The sequence below is a fragment of the Homarus americanus genome, unplaced genomic scaffold (assembly GCF_018991925.1).
Source record: "Homarus americanus isolate GMGI-L3 unplaced genomic scaffold, GMGI_Hamer_2.0 scaffold40565, whole genome shotgun sequence".
NCBI lineage: Eukaryota > Metazoa > Arthropoda > Malacostraca > Decapoda > Nephropidae > Homarus > Homarus americanus.
In genome coordinates, this window is record NW_024735503.1 from 979,379 (window position 1) to 1,003,196 (window position 23,818).

The 23,818-nt window shown below is 42.2% G+C and overlaps 1 protein-coding gene across 4 annotated transcripts in view; it reads left to right on the plus strand.

The window, feature by feature from the left end:
• Positions 1-456: 456 nt before the first annotated feature.
• LOC121871186 (phosphatidylinositol 3,4,5-trisphosphate 3-phosphatase TPTE2-like) overlaps positions 457-23,818 on the plus strand; it is a 47,421-nt gene continuing 24,059 nt past the window's right edge. Inside the window, exons 1-2 of one of the 4 annotated variants that reach the window (XM_042373351.1) lie at positions 457-787; positions 2,330-2,363. In XM_042373351.1, the coding sequence (XP_042229285.1) occupies positions 2,356-2,363 (8 nt within the window). In that variant the 5' untranslated portion in view covers positions 457-787; positions 2,330-2,355. Of the gene's footprint in view, positions 788-2,329; positions 2,364-10,598; positions 10,778-10,800; positions 10,882-23,818 lie in introns of those variants that run through there. The other 3 variants (XM_042373354.1, XM_042373352.1, XM_042373355.1) reach the window with 3 other exon arrangements.

The following is a 23,818-nucleotide window of genomic DNA, read 5'->3' on the forward strand; positions in this document are numbered from 1 at the left end:
TATTTATGCTTATCGTATGTTGTATATAAATTTATTTTTTCCAGAGAAAGCGATTATGTAATATTAATAACAAAATCGTTAATTTGTACTGTTTGACGAGTCGGATCAGGAACGTTTGCAAGCAGCCGAAACTTTAAGGAAATTTAACAAACGGTGTTCTTTAATTAGTTTATCCTGTAATAAAAAAATGGGGGTAGGCGAAGAGGGTGAACAAGCCAAGGAGAGTTTTGATAGTTCTAAGTTTTTCTGGAGACATATACTGATGACATTCATCTTTAATTTAAATATATATATATATATATATATATATATATATATATATATATATATATATATATATATATATATATATATATATATACACACACACTCCAGGCACTGCTTCATGACCAATAATAAATAAACAACGCTCAGTGGATGGCAAGAGTGGGGGAGGCAGTCACGCCCCCTCCTCTCACTACCTCCCTCGCTCACACGTTCATCCTCTCTCACCTTCCTCTCTCCTGGACGTCAACCAGGTAACTGTCAAACCGAGTTACCTCTTAGTTTCATTCGTGAGAAAGTGTTTAAGTGTTGCTATTTTCATGGCGGTAGTTCCATGTGTAACAAATGACGGAAACTGAGAAGTTTTCCTCTTAAAACGAGGATCTGGGAAGTTATAAACATTAAATCTAATATTTGAATCAGTGAGAAAATAGAGTTCTATGAGATATTGACGCACAGACTGTGAATAAGGGGATATTTACCATTTACTGCAAAGACAACGATCAGGCAACCGAGAGTTCAGGTGAGTTAACTTGTTACCTTGTTAATGTTTCAAGAATTAATTCTGTAGATAATTTACATTATCCCCTGATGATTACTTTTTTAATAAACTCTTTAGTTTACTCTTGTGATTACTTTAAATTCTACACATTACACAGTTACTGGTGATGGGTCAGGAGAGAGAACTGTGGAGAGCCATGTTCCGAACAGGACAGCTGAACAACTCTTATAAAGTAGATGAACCAAACCCAGTCACAGTTGTATTTGTGGTTAAGTTAGGACAGTTTTGCTTGGTGTCGCCTGAAAAATAAAAATGTAATTTCACAGTCGTGTTTCAGTAGTTTTAACTTTTAACACTGGCCATCTTGTCTGTGGAGAGTATTGCCTGGGAAAATTTGGTGTTTGAAGGCTTATGATTTAGATGTTTACAGAGTCTACATTATATTATTTCTTAGTGGGTAAATGTGTGTTGTAGTTCGGATTAGATGTATTTAGTTATCCTGGACATACTCGGTAACAGTAAGATGATAGGCTGTGTAATGAACGACCTTCACACTCCACGCTGTGAACCATGATTGCACCTCCCTTCACGAGGCCACACACACACACACACTTTACCTTGTATCCCCCGCTTTCTAAAGAGGGACCTTCCTAATTTCTAGACATCTCTCGAGCGCAGTCTTAGAATTAGTCATTCTTTTCCTCGTCACTGTTAACAGCCAGTAAACTGACGGTGCTCCATACTGTAATGGCACACTGGATCACCAGAAGATTAGACATCCTAACTTATTTCACCAGAAGATTAACCACCATAATGATTGATAACTTAACCCTCCCCACCCAGGTAGCATTTGAGCGGTTAATTTTCAGAGAAAATAAACGAGGATGTTTAATCTTCAGGTTATAATACTAACTCGCACGAACTTATTAATTACCTTATGAAAATTAAATACTGTATACCAAAGTGCTCCTCCCACTTCGTAAAATTTATTTCTAGGTGAGATTGGCTATTTCCTTTACTTTGAAGTACTGTATAGTCCTGTAAAATGGCAAGCCTTGGCCTCCGCCCCATCAGTGAATTGACAAACAAAAAATATTGCGCGTTTCGTTTTACCAGAACGAACCATTGCGTACTGCAAAACTTGAGTTTATAAAAGTTCTATAGGTTTAGTTATTTTGGCGTTAGGAAATTTAATCTCCATATAAAATAAGCTGGGGACGAATCTTACCTGCTTTTTCATCTGAATTTGTTTGAAGCAAAGGGAATAGTAAGTCGCATTTTGAAATTGATTCTTAGTGGGATGAGTATTCTCTTGTGAGTTAATTAATAAGCTCAAGCAAGGTGAACTTGAACGCCACGGAATATATAAAAGCCTAATGACAACTCTTCTCTATGTTTATTACGTCAAGTTATGTGCATTATTGTATTTATATGTGGGTTTAAAATGTACTTAGCAGTGGTGCACGTGGCTAGTGTGGTGCTGGCAAGTGTGCACGTAACTACAGTTTAATGTGTACGTGGTTGTGTGTAAACAAAGAAGTAACTTGCCTCTCACCAACACAGGTTCGACCCTGCCACATAGAACCAACATGTTCAGGTAAGATGAATTCATTGATTAAACAACCTGCTTGCTACTTAACTTTCTGGCTTGATAACCTACAGGCTAAACCTGCTTGCTTGTCAACCTCTGGATCCTTAAGCTTTTCACTAATTCTAAGCTTATTTATCTTACTTGTGTTGTAAGCAAGTTTTCTATTTAAACTTTTCCATAATTAAGATGCTCGCTAGTTAACGTGCACGCTAAATTGTAATTAATCATCTTCATTAACACGTTTGCTAGCTAACATGCACGCTAGATTATAATTAACCATCTTCATTTCCACGTTTTTAACTAGTTCACGCGCTAGTTAACACACACGATGGATAATATTCTCGTTGATCAACAAGTCCGGACCCTATAGTGCCACCTTCTGACGTCATCACAACAATAATTCTCCTGCACGTCACCACAACTACTGTACTGTACATTGATTTTATTTACTGCCGCATAATGGACTACCACAACTGACCTCTGGTTGATAATTAATTGTCTTTCTACCTAATTGCATTGTGCTATTGTGTCTGTTTACAGTATATTTTAGAAGGGCAAGGGGCAATATTACAGTTTATAAGCGCCTCAAAGGACATTACCCAGTCAAAGCCGAAACTTAAAAGATGTCACACGTACGGAAAATTTACTGAGTTAAAATTTTTGGAGTAAATTTCGTGAACTCTTGGAATGTAACCAGAGAATGTCTTGAACTTGTGACTGACTGACAGCACCAACCGTGAGCTCCATTAAGTCCAGCCTTGACCACCATTGGCTCATATTGAAATACATTGAAGGACCCGTACATGCCCAGTAATTGCCAACAGTGTGGTAACAGAGAACTAACCGACCCCCGACTGGCTAGTAAACTGAACAAATGAGGAAGAGGATAAAGTAGATATAGTAGTCAGTCAGTCAGTTATATGTTACGCACTAGCAATGTACTGTAGACTTTTGCATTAAGTTATGGACGGCGCGGAGAGAGCTGTAGTAGACGGATACAAAAGTGAATTGATTGATGGAGTTGCAATGTGGAATATTTTGCGGGTTATATGAAAGTTAGCCCTCCCCGCGCATTTCACTTTAAGATTAACCACCTTAACACTAACCTAACCTAATGTAACCTGGGGTGCGTAAAATTCAGGTGAGTGAGGTAATTTTAACAAACCACCCTACAAGCTCACACACACACAAACACACGCTATTTATGAAACTTTTGAAATTTTATGAGAAGCACTTGAGTGTGTGATCATGCAGCATACACTCACTCAAGCGGGAGACTAAATTCACCATCTTCATCTCTTCGTGACATCCAACCCGTGTGTGTGAGTCAGACTAGCTCATCATAGCGAGTGTCATTGGGAGTGCCATATTTAAGAGTCACAGGTGATAGTACACAAAATTCTCTCTCTCTCTCACTCTCCCTCGTCACTTTCCTCACTCGTTATATCTCACTTCCTCCGTTTATTGAGGTTTCTGTTTCCCATAATCCATCTTACCTCATGCGGAAAGAGACAGATAACAGACAGACACACAGACAGTCTGATAGGTGCACAGACACAGGGAAACATAAATACATACATACATACATACACCTGTATCAATCCGTGATGACGTTCTGGGTGAGTCATATCCTCTTACACCTCCGGCTGTCTCACCTGTATTACTGACTCACCTGTATTACTGACTCACCAGTATTACTGACTCACTTGCATTATTGACTCACCTGTCTTACTGACTCACCTGTATTACTGACTCACCTGTATTACATACTCACTTGCATTATTGACTCACCTGTCTTACTGATTCATCTGTATTACTGACTCATCTGTATTACTGATTCACTTGCATTATTGACTCACCTGTATTACTGACTCACCTGTATTACATACTCACTTGCATTATTGACTCACCTGTCTTACTGATTCATCTGTATTACTGACTCATCTGTATTACTGATTCACTTGCATTATTGACTCACCTGTTTTACTGACTCATCTGTATTACTGACTCATCTGTATTACTGACTCATCTGTATTACTGATTGACTTGCATTATTGACTCACCTGTATTACTGACTCACCTGTATTACTGACTCATCTGTATTACTGACTCATCAGTATTACTGACTCATCTGTATTACTGACTCACCTGTAATATATTAATGACTCACCCGTGAGGAGAAGAAAGGAGGGTGATGGTGTGGCACAGGAAGGAGAAATATGATGTGGCAAAGGTGGGGGGAGGGAGGAGAGAGTGAACATGTGGAGGGACTGAGGGAAAGAAGGGGTGAGGAGGGGAGGGAGGGGGAGGTACACTTAGGATCAATAATCACTGGTATGTCGCTATGACCAATGCTAGCGGACACGCGACCCAATGTTGGCTCCAGTGTGGCGCCAGGGGTGGCAATGATGGCGCCAGAAGTGGCAAATGGGCCGCCAGGGGTGGCAGTGGGGGTCAATTAACCCCCAGTTTTAACTAATGGGCTCCATCGCAACCCATTCATAAGATAAAGGATCACTTCTGGTCCATTCTACTTCCATTGGATGCCAGTTGTAATAGGTCTCAGCAATAGTAATTAGGTTAGTACTGGAGACCATTTGGTATACATGCCTCAGTAGTACTAGGAACCAGTGGTGTTCAGGCAGTAATTTGAGAGATCACTAACAGACAGACAGACAAACGAACAATTTCCTGACGGGTGTAGTAAAGAGACCGGGACGAGAGCGGGCCGAGGGTGTCAGTGAGTTAAGCTAAGGTGAGGTAAGGCGAGGTGAGGTAAGGCGAGGTGAGGTAAGGCGAGGTGAGGTAAGGTGAGGTGAAGTAAGGTGGCGTTAGGTGAGGTCAGTTGTTGTTAGGTGAGATAAGGTCAGGTAAGGTCAAGTAAGGTAAGATAAGGTTAGGTAAGGTAAGGTCGGCTCACTAATTGTTTACCTGGCACACTAACTGATAATAACGACACACAAAAGACTAATGACACCTTGTTTGGTCGCACCACAGTAACTGATAGTGTGGTGAGGAAGAGGAGGGGGGGGGGGCTTCACACACGCCGGCTGGCTTTTGTTAATAATACACAATAACTGATAACTGAGATCACGTGAAGATTAGCCCCCCTTCCTAGCTTATTTCACCTGGTGATTGACCACCCTAACGACATCTATGGGGGGTTTAGGTTAGGTGAAGTGTGTCATTTTCAGGTGAAATAAACTAAACCTACTAAGGTGTTGAATCTCCAGTGAAATAAACTGGGATGTCTAATCTTCAGGTGATCTAATGTAACGGTTAAAGTGAAGAGAAACCTAAATCTGGGATGTATTGTATAGGTGATATTAAAAGCTGCTGTCCTTATAAGATAAAAAATTTTGGAGGAGGAATTTTGGGCAAGAGTATATAGTGTTCACCTCCACCAACCATGGCCGTATCCCTGTGTGGCGCCGACACAACACAAAGTAACACACCCATAAAGTTATGTTTGTAACCTGTGACCTGGTTAATTTTAGGACTGTATATCAAACTACTTTATGAAATGCCGCATATGTTGCCGTAAATAATTCATAATTTGACATGAAAGTGAAGAATACGGCAAAGTGACAAGTTCTTCAACATCTTACGGAGATATGATCGGCACAATGTCTCTGAAGAACGACGGAGCGGCCGAGTGAGGGTGAATGTCACAGATCCAGGGACAGTTTATTGCCCAAACATCCTTAATGATTTTTTCGTTCCGTCCTTGAGAGAAATTTTCCCTTCCACCTGGACCCATAATATTTGCTACTACCGTACTGACAATCACAACGTAAACTAGTGATACAAACTGCCGTACTGTAGTTAATAGTTTGATTAATTACACAGGTAAATAAACGCCAAACATTTTGTCTTTCAACATCTTTCATGAATTAAGCTTAAGGTGATTGACTATCTTTGGTTTGTGTAAAGTCTGTCTAAAATATTAAGACACAATATACCAGACAGGTGTGTGAAGACTGTTGGTAGCTCTGGTTAGGTCTTGGTCTGGTTGGTCGTCCTGAGACAACACACACGTCTTCGAAAGGGTTGACCTTTTGGAAAAAAAATGTTGTTTCGTTATTTGTTATGATTATTACACATTTATCTTATTTCCGTTTGTTTCCCGTTTTTTCTTTGTTTGTTTTAAAAAAGCAAATACTATAAAGCGGATTTTACAATATACACAAATCTGGATACTTTTTGTCACCAGTTGACGGACATCACTTTGAGACATCGATGACGTAAGTGTTTCGAGGGTTCAGGAACAGCTTTTCGATACATCAGACTCGGTCATCCCAAAACGAGTCATTATACGAACCAAAATACTGACATATAATCTTGTGTAATACATTACCTTATACTTTAGAATTAGAACAGATAAAGACAATGATCTCTGAAGCTACTTGTGTGGAGAAACGAATGAGTAAAACACGACCAAACTCAGTCGGCTATAACACTGGGGCAAGGTTTGGTCGGTTCGTCTTTGTATCTGTCTCGTTTCGCGGTTTCGGATTTATGAGAATGTTAACAGAGGCTCCTAACTGGGCATGACCGACCATTGTTGTCTCTGCCTCAGTGCCGTTAAGGACGTACACGAAAGCTTATGGACATGGAAGTAGCCGGCGAGGTGAAGAGACTGAAAATTATCGTCAAGAGTTTATCGGTGTAGTTAAGTGTTTGTAAGCGTCATGAAGTGTATCAAGTGTCACAAAGTGGTTATAAGTGTCTCAAAGTGGTCTTAATTTTCAAAGAGTGATTTTAAGTGACGTATAATTTTCGTGGGTCTTGTGTAGTGACTACATGTATCATAACGTGTTCGTAAGTGACATAAAGGGTAAATTTGCATTTTCAGCCGGTAATGTTTTACTTTCGGTCATCCAGGGAATCTTAGGAATTTAACTACGGGAATCAGTAGTTTAGACAATTCTAAAGCAGTTTTCTTAATGAAGTTTCCCTCGCAAATGACCTGACCTAACCTCCTAACTGGAGGGACTCGGCCCCCCCCCCCCCACATCGTAAGTCGTTTGCGAGGAAAACGTCATATAAGAAAAGTCTTAAAATTGTTTAAATCATCGGGAAAACACATTGCTCAACGCGAGAGCCATATTGGTTGAGAATGTAAATTTACCAACGTAAATTGTTTATAAGTGTTGTCAAGTGTTTTATGAAGTTTTACAAGTGATGTGAAGTGTTTGTGTCATGAAGACTTATAAGTGTCATAAAATAATTGTGGGCTCCAAAAACACCCATGTGTGTCAGTGTCGTAAAGTGGCATACGGTGTTAAGAGTGCCATAATGTGTCACGTTATGTCACAGATTCATGTGATATACAAAATTTGTATAAGTGAACGTAGCTGTCATAAAGTGTCATTAAGTCTAAAAGTGTCGTAAGATGTGGTGCACAATGAACTGATATGAAGTGTCAGAGGTGTCAAAGTGTTCTAAAGTGTCAAAAGTGCCCCTAAAGTTTGATGAAGTGTTCTGAAGTGTCCTAAAATGTTAGTGTCCCAAAGTATCAGTGGCCTAAAGTGTACTAGAGTGTACTAAAGTGTCAGTGTTCTAAAGTGCCGTAAAAACCTATCTAGTTTGTCAGTGTCATAAAGTCTCGAAGTTAGTGTCCAAGCAACATTTAATAGTATCATACGGTGTCGAAGTGTTTTAAGGTGCTGTGAACTATCAATGTGTTGTAAAGTGCCATGTACTATCAAAGTGTCTTAAGGTGCTGTGAACTATCAAAGTGTTGTAAAGTGTCATTAATGGTAAATGCCAATAGTGCCATTAATGCTTTAAAGTTTCGTAAAGTGTCATTAATGTCGTAAAAGGGGTCATAAAAGTGCCAAGACGGTACCATGACACCTGTACGGCGCCAGGGCTTCCGCGACCACCAGCTCAAGGTAACTATTGATAATACTACTGTTGTGTTCTTGACGTACTGAACAAGTTCTCTTAGTCAACCATTTGGCATAAACTAATGCCTAAGATCATTGATTGTCTTAATTGTTCCTGTAAGTTAAGTGAGAATAATCATATAGGCGTGTGTGTGTGTGTGTCGGACAGACGACAGGTAATCTGAACTGAATTTTTCCTCTTTTTTTTCCAGGTAAGTGAGTTACAACAGCTGCTCGAGAGACATTAACACACCATATCTAAAGTACGTCCATGTGTGGAGTCCTTCGCATCCCACAACAGTTTTAAAGGAACGTTACGCTTTTCCTTCCATCTTTGAGGGACAGCGATCCTGGACAAGTTTAGTATTATGATCCGGGAGGGAAGGGAAAATTTTTCTCAGAGAGAGGGGAGGAAAATCCCATTCAGGATGGTAACATGTTTGGGCACTAAACTGTGCCTGGATCTGTGACATCCCCGACGCCGTGGAGAGTCATCCACCCCCACATATTCACCCTCACTCGGCCGCTCCGTCGTTCTTCAGAGACATTGTGCCGATCATATCTCCGTAAGATGTTGAAGAACTTGTCACTTTGCTGTATTCTTCACTTTCATGTCAAATTATGAATTATTTACGTCAACATATGCGGCATTTCATAAAGTAGTTTGATATACAGTCCTAAAATTAACCAGGTCACAGGTTACAAACATAACTTTATGGGTGTGTTACTTTGTGTTGTGTCGGCGCCACACAGGGATACGGCCATGGTTGGTGGAGGTGAACACTATATACTCTTGCCCAAAATTCCTCCTCCATATTAACACTGTAGACTCCAGGCACGGTGGGCGTCTGTCAACCTCTGGTCAACACTCATTGGTGGAATATCCGGTGCAAATGAGCAGTGGCCTGTTTCGAAGCTCCAACATATTGTATCAAGTTCGTAACTAAACCAAATACATGGATAGGTATTATAAACAAAGAAAATACATTTAGCATTTACTTATCCATGCTAACGTATGCGGGAGTAAACGTTAACAGTCGCACCTTGGCTAACCACCGATTAATTGCCTGGTTTGTGTGTTTCTGGAGGGATGGATCCAGCTTAGTTGCCGGCTAGGAATTTCGAGGCCTCCAGTGTGTGTGTCTTATGAGGTAAGCTGTCCATTGATCCCCCCTCACCCACAGGCACAACCGTTAACTTATCGTGTCATTAACTAATTCTCATTAGTTAACTTCTCCCCTTATATTGTTCGTGTTGTTAACTTCCCGTTAACTTATTCGTGTTCTTTAACTTCTTCCTATTAACTTGTTCGTGTCGTTAAATTACTCATTAAATTATTTATCGTTAACTTCTTCCCTTTAACTTATTCTTGCCTTTAACTTACCATTATATCATTCGTGTTGTTTACTTATTCGTGTCGTTAATTTTCGTCATATCGTTGTGTTGTTAACTTGTGAACTCGTGGAACACTCTTCCAAAGAGTATTATGACGACACCGAGTGTGAGCTCTTTTAAAACCAGACTTGGCCAACACTGGAGCAGGTTCCTCTATACATTCAGGAGCCAGTTCATGCCCAGTACTTGCCAACAGTGTGTAACAGACGAACGAGCCGATTCGTGGCCAAAAGGATAAAAGTAAAAAGGTTAAGTTAACTTATTCGTACCGTTAACTTATTGCTGTTATATCGTTCGTGTTATCTTAACTTATTTTCGTTAACTTCTTGCAAGACTGTTACTGTGCTTTGTATTGATATGTATTTATACTGTATGTATGTACGGTATGTATAACGGACTCGAACTTTCAAATGTATTACGTGATTATAAGCTGGCTAAAAAAATGAGTAGTTATTAGACTACATCAAAGTGACAGGGTTATTTTATCCGTAATTAATGTCATCGATGACGTCTGCAACATCGCTCTCGGCAATCGACTGATTCGAGCCTGACGTTTACTTAACTTGCTCATTTTATTGTCAATATTCTCAGGTTAGTCACATTTGAAGTATTATTTTCCTCCTGTAATTTGTTCCCTAATGATATTTATTATCAAGAGTAAAGAAATGCAATAAAAATAAAGTTTGATTGAAGTAAACTTTTCCGTATTGTAAACAGAACAGGTGAGCCAGTCAGATGGGAGACAATGCTGCCGGGCGTACGAAAGTGTAATCAAGGATTTCATTGTCATCCAAAAGACTGTCAAAATATTTTAGCGATTCCTTTTAAATGAGAATAACATGCCGGTTTATTTTGATTAAGAATAATAAAATGTTATGGTTTGAGCCGAGACGGATTCGTATATATGAGTGACAATTGCCTGCAACATTTTTCCCCCTGACCGGGAGGTTTAACACAGTGTTAGTGTGTCATGGTGTGTGGGTGAGGGTGTTAGTGTGAAGTGACGCTGGGAGAGTGCGGGTTTATGACTGAATATTGAAAAGCATAAAACAAAGAAAGATGGAGTAAAATTAAGCTCGCGTAATATAGGAAGACTAAAACACTAAGTTCTATTTTAATTACCAGGAATTAAACGTAAGTGTGACCCAGAGTGTTAGTCATATATTCTCTAGTTGTGAATGACACCAGAGTGTAGTAACGAGAGTGATTCACCGTTCTCAGGAAGTGACGTAACACGTGTAAGTAACCTTGTATGACCACGACACTCACAGGTAGGTCCTACCTGGCTCTGTTCCTTATCCTGTACTGCACCAGTGTTTTAAATACTGTATAGGTTCAGTACCCAAGTGTAGGAGTAAACATGACAGGTTTGGTTGTTCCCTGGTGGTGGCAGTATTATACGTAGTGTCAACCGAGATATGAATATGCTGTAAGTAAATACAAACTACCTTGTCATTGCACTAGTATATGACGTCACACACGGAGCATATGTAAACCGAAATCAATATTGTCAAAAGGTACCTTGTGTTTTATTCAATAAGTTTGACATCACGCACATGTGTTGCCGGGGGGGGGGGGTGACGAGGGACGATGGATAATCAAGACGTTATCTTCACCATATATTAAGGACGGGGACACAGTTATTGTCCCAGTTTTTATGACACGTTACAGTCGTTGGGGCGTCACAAGCTGTGTTTATACGGTGCGGTAGACAAACTTACTACCGTGTGTTGCTAATTGAAGTTTTATTCTTCCCCAAGTTACAATTGTAATTGGCAGTGTTTGTTATATATATCGTTCATTCTTCCCTTCACCATCGGTCAGCGTCACGTCTCAGCCATCCCCAGCAGCTCGCAAGTTTACTCTAACTTAAATAACTCGCTCACACAGCTGACCCGCATCTCCTCTCAGTATGTATATAGCGGTAGGCAGGGTAGAGCTCCACACACACACAGCCTACCTGTGTAAAGCGTGGTCACAATCCTCACTTAACACCCACCAGCCATCGCCTCTATCACCAGGGCAATGATACTGTTGGCCCGGGAGAGAGACTGGTCGTGTTAGGGTGTTGGTGTGTGTCGTCGTAGTAAGGCAGTACTTAGCAGACAAATGAGCGTGCCGCGATTTAGGAATAATCAAAGATTATGTTAGTTCGCGTCGCCAGCTGTTGTGTTCTGGAGGTATTAGTGTCATAAGCCTGCCGGTACAGTATTATAGGGAGAGAGGGCCGCCGTTGCATCAGTAAAGGTGTCAACATAACATACTGGGCGGTGTCAACATAACATACTGGGCGGTGTCAACATAACATACTGGGCGGTGTCAACTATGAACTATTTATTGTATTGCCGTTTCTCTTTAATTAATTTTTTCGGATCACCTGAAGTGTCTGCACCCACAGCTTATTCCACCTAAAGATTAACAACACTGACCTAACTTAACTCCATTCCCCCAAAATAGTGAAATGAACTGGCGTGCCGATTCTTCAGGTGATTCCATTTTTCTTTCAATTTTCAGAAACTCCTTTTTGCACACACACCCACACACACCCACACCATATCTCTGGCACACCCCACAACACATCTCCCATACGTCTTCCAACATCACACGACCCACACCAAACATAACCCACCCAGATGACCCGCTGAAGTGTCGTCTGGGGATACACCTTAGCGAAGGGAGGGTCGCCGTATAGTGGTACCCTGGGGAGGGGGGGGGGGTGTTGCCGAGGCCTACAGTACAGTGTCAGTAAAGATGAACACTTAAACCGTTTTATTCTTCAGGTGACACCAACGTTACGATCTTAGGGTAGTTAGTGACTTGAGAGAGAAAATTCCGTTGTTAATTAGTATAGAATCCTAACCTTCTTGTGTTTTTGTCTCTAGAACAACCCCCCCCCTCCTCCCCCCTCCCCCTCAAAAAACAAACAAACTTGGAGTGGACTTAGACGTGGAGGAGGGGGTTAGGGTGAAGGCAGGGAGAGGTGGAGGTACTGGGTGTTCCTGCTAGTGGTGGTTTATTTTTGGTGGAAGTTATAATGACCATGAAGAATATAACCTAACCCTCTTATGGCGGGCAAACTTAAAACACCAACATGAAGGGTCACTGACTTAGATAATTGCGGGGGGGGGAGGGGTGGTTCGAGGTCACGTCATGTATCGCGTCTGTTATTTGTTTCCGACCGATTGTCATTTTGGTTGAGTTTTATGTAATATTTTTTTGCTTTTTAGTCTGGTGGGTTCGTGTATGGGTTGGTTGGGTTCGTGTATGGGTTGGTTGGGTTCGTGTATGGGTTGGTTGGGTTCGTGTATGGGTTGGTTGGGTTCGTGTATGGGTTGGTTGGGTTCGTGTATGGGTTGGTGGACGTTATGATGTGACTTTTTTTTCCTCTGGTGTGAGGTGGTGTATTGAGGTCACTGTCTGCTCTGTGTTGCTCGGTAGTTTTTGTTTATTTACCTATTTATTTATTTACACTTAGGACACGACCTACAAGCAACGAACTGGCCGCCCAAACATTCCTGTAGGAAATATTTACTCGGTTGACCCCCCACAGCGCCCGCCCGTCACGTGGTTATGGCGTCACGTAACACAGACAAGTGGTGACAGTTAACTCAGGGCGTCCGTCACGTAGTTCTGGCGTCACACGTAACAAACAGTTGGTGACAGTTAACTCAGGGCGTCCGTCACGTGGTTATGGCGTCACGTAACACAGGTGGTGACAGTTAACTCAGGGCGTCCGTCACGTAGTTCTGGCGTCACACGTAACAAACAGTTGGTGACAGTTAACTCAGGGCGTCCGTCACGTGGTTATGGCGTCACGTAACACAGACAGTAGGTGACAGTTTACTCAGGGCGCCCGTCTATTTGTGTACCAGTAGGAATTTTACGACAGCAAGATGATGATAATGATGTCACCCTACTACTGTAGTACTGACTCACACTGGGTATAAAGCTCACGCTGCCTAATAGGGTGGAGCTTCGAACCCGCGACTAATATTACGAGCGAACCACTCTGCCACCATAGCCATTGCAATATGACTTCAATACCCTGCAATATGACTTCAATACCCTGCAACATGACTTCAATACCCAATATGACTTCAATACCCCATATGACGTCAATGCCCTGCAATATGGCGTCTTTACCTTACACACTCCACCATTCGCCTAGCACTACCGGGGCTGTAACTTGCAACATCTCCCATCTACTCTGCAATAACAGGTGGTTTACTCTGGAATATCTGCCGTTGTCATGTCATTGTGGAGGACGTACAGCTCTTTTACGGTGCAATTAGAGTTTAGATATTGCAATATATGGGTAGTAGTAGTAGTAGTAGTGCACTTGCAGCAGAGGGTGTAAATATGTGATAGTGCGATCTGGGGGGGGGGCGATGGCGAATTATTGTTGGATGTTGTGGGCACGAGTGTAAGTGTGTGTGTGTGTGGGCACGAGTGTAAGTGTGTGTGTGTGTGGGCACGAGTGTAAGTGTGTGTGTGTGGGCACGAGTGTAAGTGTGTGTGTGTGGGCACGAGTGTAAGTCATTCTGAACTTAAATTCCTTAAATTCCACACAGACTCATATATTGTTTAACGATCCTGTGTCAAGGGGCTTGAGATTAATACACTATAAATGTTTACACTGGTACACACTCCAACTCAACATCCATACACTGTCTAAACGAGCTGTATGACCCATTGTCAAGGAATAACTCAAGGAAACCGGAAACGACCCGTCAAGTGACAGCTTCCCAATTACTGCTGGGTAGACAGGAAACTTGACCAGTGTCTCCTTGCACGGGGATCGAACCCAGGGCTGTTGGCTTTGCAAGGCGAATTTGCTGACCACGACACCAGAGGTCGCCCACTTCATGAATACGTCGGGGGACAGGAAAATGTAGGAATCCTTGAGAATCCGCGTCGACGGTGGTGGTGTTGGTGAATAGTTAACAGCCAGCCACAGTGAGGTGTTGTCCTGCCCTGAGGATGGTGGGGGGTGGTGGATGTACTGAGGCCACGGGGGAAGTGTGGGTGAAAGTGGATGTACTGGGGCCAGGGGAAGTGATTTATAATACTCAATCTTCGTTGATTCAACACAGTAACAACAAAACTTACATTTTATCATCAACATCATGACTGTGTGTGTAAATTCGACTTCTCTCTGATCTCCTGACGATTAGGCACCCCCCCCCCCCATCTTATTTCACCTGGTTGATGTACTGTATGTTTATCGCGCGAGATGTTTGTCAAGTGAAGGGCGGCTCAACACGGTAAAAAATAATGTTAGTTCTTGGTCTGTTGCATTATGTGTTTGCAGTACAGCTTTATGATTTTAAATGACTGTAATTGGTGGGGGGAGATGGCGGAGGAACACTAATAACAAACTACAGTATATAATGTAGTTACCTGTGTTTTGTCTTAGCTATTAATTCAGTCTTCCACAGTTTCAATGTTGATAGTTGTAAAGGTATTAGGGTATTATATATTTATATATATGTATATCATACTGTAAAATAGGCTAATTAATATATGTAAATTTAAGTAGTTCCACGCGATTTTTTCACGGACAAAAAATATGACGTCCTCCTCCTAATGACGCAAAAGGTAAACACAAAGTAATTATAACATGTAATATTTTGTAGTCTTTGAATGTGGTTGTGGTTGTCAATATTTATGAATCGTATCAAATGAGATAATTATCGTTTAATGTTTTTTCTTTCTTCTTCTATTTCATCTTTGTTGTTCATGACCTGTATTGTTATTTACTCCCTCCCTCTCTCCTTCATTACCGAGGTGTTGATTAAACTTGAACATTTCCACCGATATTGTCATCTCTCACCGTGTGATTGGCGGAGACGTACTGTATATAAACCAACTTTCAACCAATCGATACTTCGTTATATACAGTATATGTGCAACTTGTGTGATTGGCGGAGACGTATCACCTGCAACCAATCAATACTCCTCCTTATGTAGCTTCAGCGTCAGTTGCCCTGGTGGTGGGTGCTTCCTCATCTTTGATAATTTTGAAGTGATGAAAATTTAAATCTGCTTGATATCGGGGTACAAGTTTGCCGTCAATACCACGCTGTATAGTAGGTTAGGGTGGGTTATGTTCGAATAGATTAGGTTAGAATAGATTAGATTAGGTTAAGTGAGGATTGTGTGTAGGTTAGATCTTATTATTAGATCAGGTTTGGTTAGGTCAAGATGGGTAAGGTTCGGTAAAGTTAGTTTGTTAGATTAATGTAGTCTAATTTAAGTGACGTTAGTTTAGGTAAGGGTACTGTAGATAAGGTTAGATTAAGACAGGGCAGAAGGCTACCTATGTAAACACAGGCTCCTTCACGTCTCTGTTTACCTCAGGAGGGATCGCTAGGTGAGGCTTTAGTGTCCATTAATACGTTTAGTGTATACCCCGTCTTGGCTGGTGACGCCAGGTGGTGGTGTAACAGATTTCCGTTTCCGAAGGTGGAGTTGGCGATATCGGAAGTAAACGCCTTTATCGCTGTCACTATTCTTCCTACAACTCGGACACCTCTTCTTGGTGGTGGAGCGGTCACAATATTTCGCCACGTGATCGGTCATGAAACAGCCGTAGCAAAATACAAGGGAGGGGCAGGAATCCGTTGTTTAATATGACTAGGGGCTACGGTACTGTCAGCGCAGAAGGAAGGTGGAGGGGGGAATGGGTGACAAGGTGAGGGAGGTAGGGAAGGGGTAGAGGGGCGAGTAAGGGTAAGGCTTATTATTAGTATTACTATTTATTAATTTTTTGTAGTTATTATAATAAACATTCAAGTAAGATTGGGTCATGACAGTGTTATGTATTGCATCTCCCGCCAGGTTAAGCATTATTCACGGGGAGAGGACTGGTAGCTGCTGATAAGGTGGAAATAGTGCCCAAAAACATAGATTTTCCGCTCTTAACGACCTGCCAATATGATAATGATGTGGACTAGACCACCAGACGTTCCTTGAGGGTAATGGGTGGTGGTATGTAGTGTTGAGAGAGGCTATATGTAACAGTACTCTCCCCCCACACACCCTCCCTCCCCCCACACACCCCTCTCCCCCCACACACCCCTCTCCCCCACACACCCCTCTCCCCCCACACACCCTTCTTCCCCCACACGAAGAGAAAACACCAGTCAAGTGGGCCATCGTAGGGGGTGATAAACACAAACCAACTTGACTGAGACTGTCAACTCTTGTGTCGTCTAAAAGGTTAAGTGAGACGGATGATTTCTCAGGAGTGTATATTTGTGCACGGTATATACACCCCCTGTATACTGTGCTGTGTATTTACGGAAAGGGGGGGTGTTACCTGATAATAATCCCTGTCTGGTCTAGGTTGTAGCGAGGTGTGGCGGTGTTGTTGTCGTTTCTTTCTCTCTTTTATCAACTTGTTGCTCGTCTTCTTTCCTTCCAACATTTTTTGTCTTATGTTTTCTTGTTCTTCTTATTCTCATTTCTTTCTTTCATTTTTTCTCGCGTCGTCTTCGTCCAGCTTTTACTCGTCTTCCTCCTCCCTCTTCCTGTCTCCCCTCTTCCTCTTCCTTCCTCCTCTCTTCACCTGCCCTGATTACCCCACCTGCCCTGCTTACTCCCACCTGCCCTGCTTACCCCACCTGCCCCGCTTACCCACCTGTCTCCACCTACACCTGCCCCCCTGTCTGGTCTAGGTTGTAGCGAGGTGTGGCGGTGTTGTTGTCGTTTCTTTCTCTCTTTTATCAACTTGTTGCTCGTCTTCTTTCCTTCCAACATTTTTTGTCTTATGTTTTCTTGTTCTTCTTATTCTCATTTCTTTCTTTCATTTTTTCTCGCGTCGTCTTCGTCCAGCTTTTACTCGTCTTCCTCCTCCCTCTTCCTGTCTCCCCTCTTCCTCTTCCTTCCTCCTCTCTTCCTCTTCCTTCCTACCCTCTTCCTCTTCCTTCCTACCCCTCCTCTTCCTTCTTCCTCCTCCCTTCCATCTTCCCTCCTCTTCCGGCTTCACCCCACCCCCAGTGTCAAGACCTAACTGAATTACCACAATAGGTAAACCGTACCCAAGCTTTGTCAGTAAATTTGTTAAACTAAACCTCCTTCCTTTACACCCCCTCCACCTCCCCTCCCCCTCCCCCTCCCAGAAGTCAAGCTATGCAGGTAAATGACACCGCTATTCTCCTTACCGAAGTTGTGATGTTTATTATGACTGAGCTTCCCCCCTCCCTCACCCCTCCCTCCCCCCCTCCTCACCCCTCTCCCTCCCCCTCCTCACCCCCTCCTCCCTCCTCACCCCCTTCCTCCTCCCCCGCTTACTCATGACGCACACACACACCAAAAACACTCCACCTCAGTTTTCTCCCTTCCCCCTTCCTCTCCCCATTGTTACCCTCCCTCCCCTACCTTTCCTCCCACCCCATCACCCATTCCCACGCTTCCATTCTCGGCCGAGTTATTTCTGTACTCCCTTCTGTTGCTCTTTTCTCACCCCTTAGCTCCCTTTTTTACCCTTTTTTCCCTCCTGCTTTCCTTTTCTCCCTTATTTCCTCTTTTCACATTCTCCTTTTTTCCCCTCTTCCCCCTTTCTTTCAATTTCTACCTTTCTTCCTTTACTTTTCTCCCTCTTTCCTCCTTCCACTTTCCTTTTCTTCCCCCTCTTCCTCACTTTACATCTAAAGAGGGCCGCTAGGTGTCGTATGGTGAGAGAGAGAGAGAGAGAGAGAGAGAGAGAGAGAGACTGTAGAAGTCATATTAATAATCCAATACCTTCACTGAATTTATTTTATTTTCCTCTCGTGTCTAATATTGGCTGTCATTGTAGGGATAATTTTACGGTTCTCATAGTTCCGGGTTAAGTGAAGACAATCAGGTGGTGATGGGGGGATGAGGTAATTTTTTTTCGAATTGTTTTAGAATGAACACAAATACACCGTCGCTAAGGTAATTTCTTGTATATAGAATAAAGACGTGTATATAGTGAAAGTATATGTATATTTAGTCCCCCCCCCTCGTTTTTTTTTGGGGGGGGTGAAAGTTTAATGTGCTTTTATGGTGGTAGTAAACGTTGTGTTGTATGTCTGTGGAAATGAACTAATATAGATGTGGTGTGTGTGTGTTTTAATATAAGTCAACCTTGATGGTGTTTGTGTTTTTGTCACGATGAATACCAAGGAGGGAGTTGGTTGGCTGGCACACTACATACTAACCTACTCCTCCCCGTCTACTTTTATCACCCCCTCCCGTGGCATATAGGCTACTGTGGTGTGCCCCGGATCTCTACCTAGTTGGATGAAGGTGGTAAGAAGCCTCTGTGCTTCTTGTCTCTTTCTCCGATGTTATTGGTTCAATATTAGATTCTCGGACATGACATCTTGATCTGCCCAAGGGTAGGTCAGTGGTTTCTCGAAGGGCAAGACATTTAGGTACACACACTGTATAGCCGCTGCTGGGGTAAGTCTATAATGCACGTGTGTGTGTGTGTGTTTTCGGGATTAGCCCACCAGGGCACAGGTCAATGACCCACTTCAGGGCCTGGGGGCGAAAATGTAATAATAATAATAAAAGACCACAAATAAAAAAAGAGATAAATACTGAGAAACGGTATATATATACAGTGGGGTATGCTATAACGAACGTAATTGGTCCTTAGAACCCTGCTCTCACACTGTTTTAACTCCTTCTTTCACAACAGTTATACAAATAACGCGAATTTCCACATCAAAAGACGAAATTTCAACAATAACAGTGGTGCACTGGCTACACAATGAGACAAAGATGGCGCCTGACGCTCTTGTTGTGGGTCGCGGTACAACAGTATTCATGCGCCAGGTGAAGTAGTCCCGTATTCATCCGCGTTCGTTGTAGGAGTTTCGTTCGTTATAGCTGGGGTATGCTATAACGAACGGATCCTACTACGAATATTCCTATAACGAACGGTTTTACCTATAAAATTGAGAATGCTATAACGAGCGAAACTCCTACAACGAACGCGGATGAATACGGGACTACTTCACCTGGCGCATGAATACTGTTGTACCGCGACCCACAACAAGAGCGTCAGGCGCCATCTTTGTCTCATTGTGTAGCCAGTGCACCAGTGTTATTGTTGAAATTTCGTCTTTTGATGTGGAAAGTCACGTTATTTGTATAACTATTTTGTTATACATGTATACAATTGTAACAATGAATTGTCCAAAGCGAGTGAGAAAGCTAATAACCCTTGAAACTAATTAAGAAATTATAAAGAAACGTGAGAATGGAAGAAGCATTGTGAAACTTAGTGATGTATGGGATGGCTAAATCGACTATATGTACGATTTTGAAGAATAAAGAGGAGTTAAAAACTGTGCAAGTGGCTAAGGGAATCTTTAGACTTAGCAAAGCAAGGTGTAATGTGATTGAAGAGATAGAAAATTTACTCTTAGTGTGGATAAAGGAGAAAGAAATGGCAGGTGGTAACATTAGTGAAGTGAGAAGACCAGACAATTGTTTGAGGACCTTAAAGCCAAGACCCAGTGGAAGTGATAGTGATGTGCCAGTGTTTAGGGGTACCTGCATGCTGAATAACACTAAGGTAAGATAAAGTACCGTATTTTTTACATTTTCCACAGAATTTTTTCAGTGTTAAGTGGTTGTATTTGGGGGCCTGGAACGGATTAATCCTATAACGAACGAATGCTATAACGAACGAGGTTCTGGAACCAATTACGTTCGTTATAGGAATATTCGTAGTAGGATCCGTTCGTTATAGCATACCCCACAGAAAGAGATATATATATATATATATATATATATATATATATATATATATATATATATATATATATATATATATATATATTGTGTTGTCAGTCGTAAGAGAAACAAATAAGACCCTACAATTGTACGTGTGCGTGTACGTAATATGTGTGTTTGTTTGAACGTGTCTTGAACAAGTTAAATCCGTCGTGACCTTAGTAAGTACTTTGTCACCGTTGGGTGAGGTCAGTATCAAGGTCACGGTCATATCCTGCACGACGTTACGCGGCTGGGTCCTGTGTTCCTCCCTGATGAAGACTAATGTATTCCAGGTCGGCCATACTTGATTCCTGTAGAGCCAACACTATATCCTGCGGCCTTGACATGTTGTTGTTACTGTTATTATGGTTATTATTCCCTCCCTTCCTTCCTTCCTTCCTTCCCTCTCTTCTCCGCCTCCTTCCCCTCTGTCCCTCCCTCCCCTCTCTTCCCCCCCCCTCCTACTTCCCTCCTCGTCAGCCGGCAGTATCGTGAAGACCTCAAAGTAATTATCTAGTTGGTAGTGGCCTCGGCTTGGTAGTGGCCTCGGCTTGGTGGTGGCCGGTGGGCTGTCTGTTCCCTGGGAGGATCTGGCCAGTTACTAGGACGGGAGGGAGGGAGGGAAGCAAGGAAGGGTGAGAAGGAACAGAAAGAAAAACAAGGAAAGGAGGGAGAGAGGAAAGGGCGAGACAGAGAGGGAAAGGAAAGAAAAACGATTAAAAAGTAAGAGATAGAAGTGAGGGAGGGAAGGAAGTGATAAAAAATGCATACGACTCATTTATTGATACATATTTTTCTATATTTATTTGTTTATATATTTAGAGGAGTGTTGCTTCCTGGTGGGGGGGCTGGAGGCTACCTGTGCACCTGCTAAATTATTTCTTCTCACCTGACGCTGCCTGCCGAGAGGGGTGGTGAGAGAGAGAGAGAGAGTATTATTTGCATCAGTTTTCCATTGGATCGGTTTTTAACAACTGATTCTTGATACTTCCTGGTGGGGGGGCTGGAGGCTACCTGTGCACCTGCTAAATTATTTCTTCTCACCTGACGCTGCCTGCCGAGAGGGGTGGTGAGAGAGAGAGAGAGAGTATTATTTGCATCAGTTTTCCATTGGATCGGTTTTTAACAACTGATTCTTGATACGTTCTGTTGGTTAGGTTAGTTTCATAGGTGAAAGTTAGGTCAAGTGAATGTTAGGTTACATTCCGGTGTGGGTAAGTTAGGGCTTGGTTAGGTTACGCTCAGGTTCAGTAAGGCGGAAGTTTGGTTCAGCTTTGTCCCCCAAGCCCGGCTTTCACCTAACATGATAACATCACCTCAGTCATTGTTTCTCGCTGGTACAATGTTGATTCTCCCGCCCTCGTCCACAGTGATAAGGTGGACACTGATGACGCCATGGTGACGTCACCACCCGCCTAGGTAGCCAATAAGAACATAAGAATGGAGGGAACTGCAGCAGGCCTATTGGCTCGTACTGGACAGTCCCGTTTACACTCAACCCCATTTGCGCATATATCCATCTAACCTATGTTTGAAGCTATCCGGCGTATTCGAGTTAATGATGATGTTTGGTAACTTGTTCCATTCATCCACTATATTGCCAAACCAATGTTTACCTGTCTCGAGCCTAAACCTAAATTTGTCTAATTTAAAACCATTGTTACGAGTTCGCTCCTGGTTGGATAGTCTGAGTACCTTTTTTATATACGCTTCGATCATATCGCCCCTCACTCTACGTCTCTCGGGAGAGTGCAAATTAAGATGCTTTAACCTGTCTCTGTACTCAAGGTTCCTAATGCCCGGGATTAGTCTCGTCATTCTCCTCTGAATGCTTTATAGGAATTCTGTATCCATTCTGTAATACGGTGACCAAAACTGAACTGCGTAATCCAAGTGAGGTCTCACAAGTGCAAGATATAGTTTAAGGATAACCTCGCTAGTCTTGTAACTATCACTCCTTTGTATGAACCCAATTACTTTGTTAGCCTTGTTCCGAGCAAATACACATTGTTGACATGGTTTAAGATTCCTACTTATCATTGGGTTTGATGACGCCATATTTACGTCACCATCCGCTGAATCCAGGCCTTTCTCAGTGACTCAGGTGCTGTTTCTTTGTTTGTGACATCATGGCACCAGTAACCGGATGTTTACTGGTTAGTGTGAGAAATTCCCTCTAGGTTGTGAGCACGCGGCACCGATATTGCCCTGCAACTCTTCCTTATATAACACCTTAACTAACACAAACTCTACCTTAACTAACACTGAAACTCTCCCATAACTAACTATACTGTCACTAGAAGCGTTCTCGTATCCCCATTTAACGTGAAACAATTCAGGTCTCTACAGTACAAGGTCGCAACTCACATAGAACACTAAGGAAAAACCAGGTATTTGAGCCTTTTTATTTAAGGGACGGAAATAAACCCCTGAATGCATGTAGTAAGATATTCAAGAAAATTATTGACTGAAAATAACACTATGTTCTGTCGTAGGTTGAGGACGAGGGTGAAGCTGGGACGTTCATCTTTAAATTGTATACTCGTGTGATGAGAACTCTTCCCTGCCACTGATATTGAGCGAAAAATACGTGAAAATTCTGGAAAAAAACTTAGTTTTGAGATTTTAAAGTTGTATGGAGTGTGGGAAACTTGATTTAAAGTTGTAATGGAGTGTGGGAACCTTGATTTAAAGTTGTAATGGAGTGTGGGAACCTTGATTTAAAGTTGTAATGGAGTGTGGGAAACTTGATTTAAAGTTGTAATGGAGTGTGGGAACCTTGATTTAAAGTTGTAATGGAGTGTGGGAACCTTGATTTAAAGTTGTAATGGAGTGTGGGAACCTTGATTTAAAGTTGTAATGGAGTGTGGAAACCTTGATTTAAAGTTGTAATGGAGTGTGGGAACCTTGATTTAAAGTTGTAATGGAGTGTGGGAACCTTGATTTAAAGTTGTAATGGAGTGTGGGAACCTTGATTTAAAGTTGTAATGGAGTGTGGGAACCTTGATTTAAAGTTGTAATGGAGTGGGAACCTTGATTTAAAGTTGTAATGGAGTGTGGGAACCCTTGATTTAAAGTTGTAATGGTGTGGGAACCTTGATTTAAAGTTGTAATGGTGTGGGAGAACCTTGATTTAAAGTTGTAATGGAGTGTGGGAACCCTTGATTTCAAGTTGTATGGGCACAGTAGTGAGAGACATATACGCATTACAGTACCTAAAATACACACGTTTTAAGACCATACAGTTGTTGATACGCAGTCATACACCTGTTGATACGCAGTCATACACCTGTTATATACATTACAGTAGTGGATGGGGGTAAAGTGTATGTAGCTGCCCGACTCTCAGACAGGATATTAGGTCTGATAAATAGCTGAGGAGAGAATAAGGAAGCCGGAATTTATGGCAATCAAACAGGA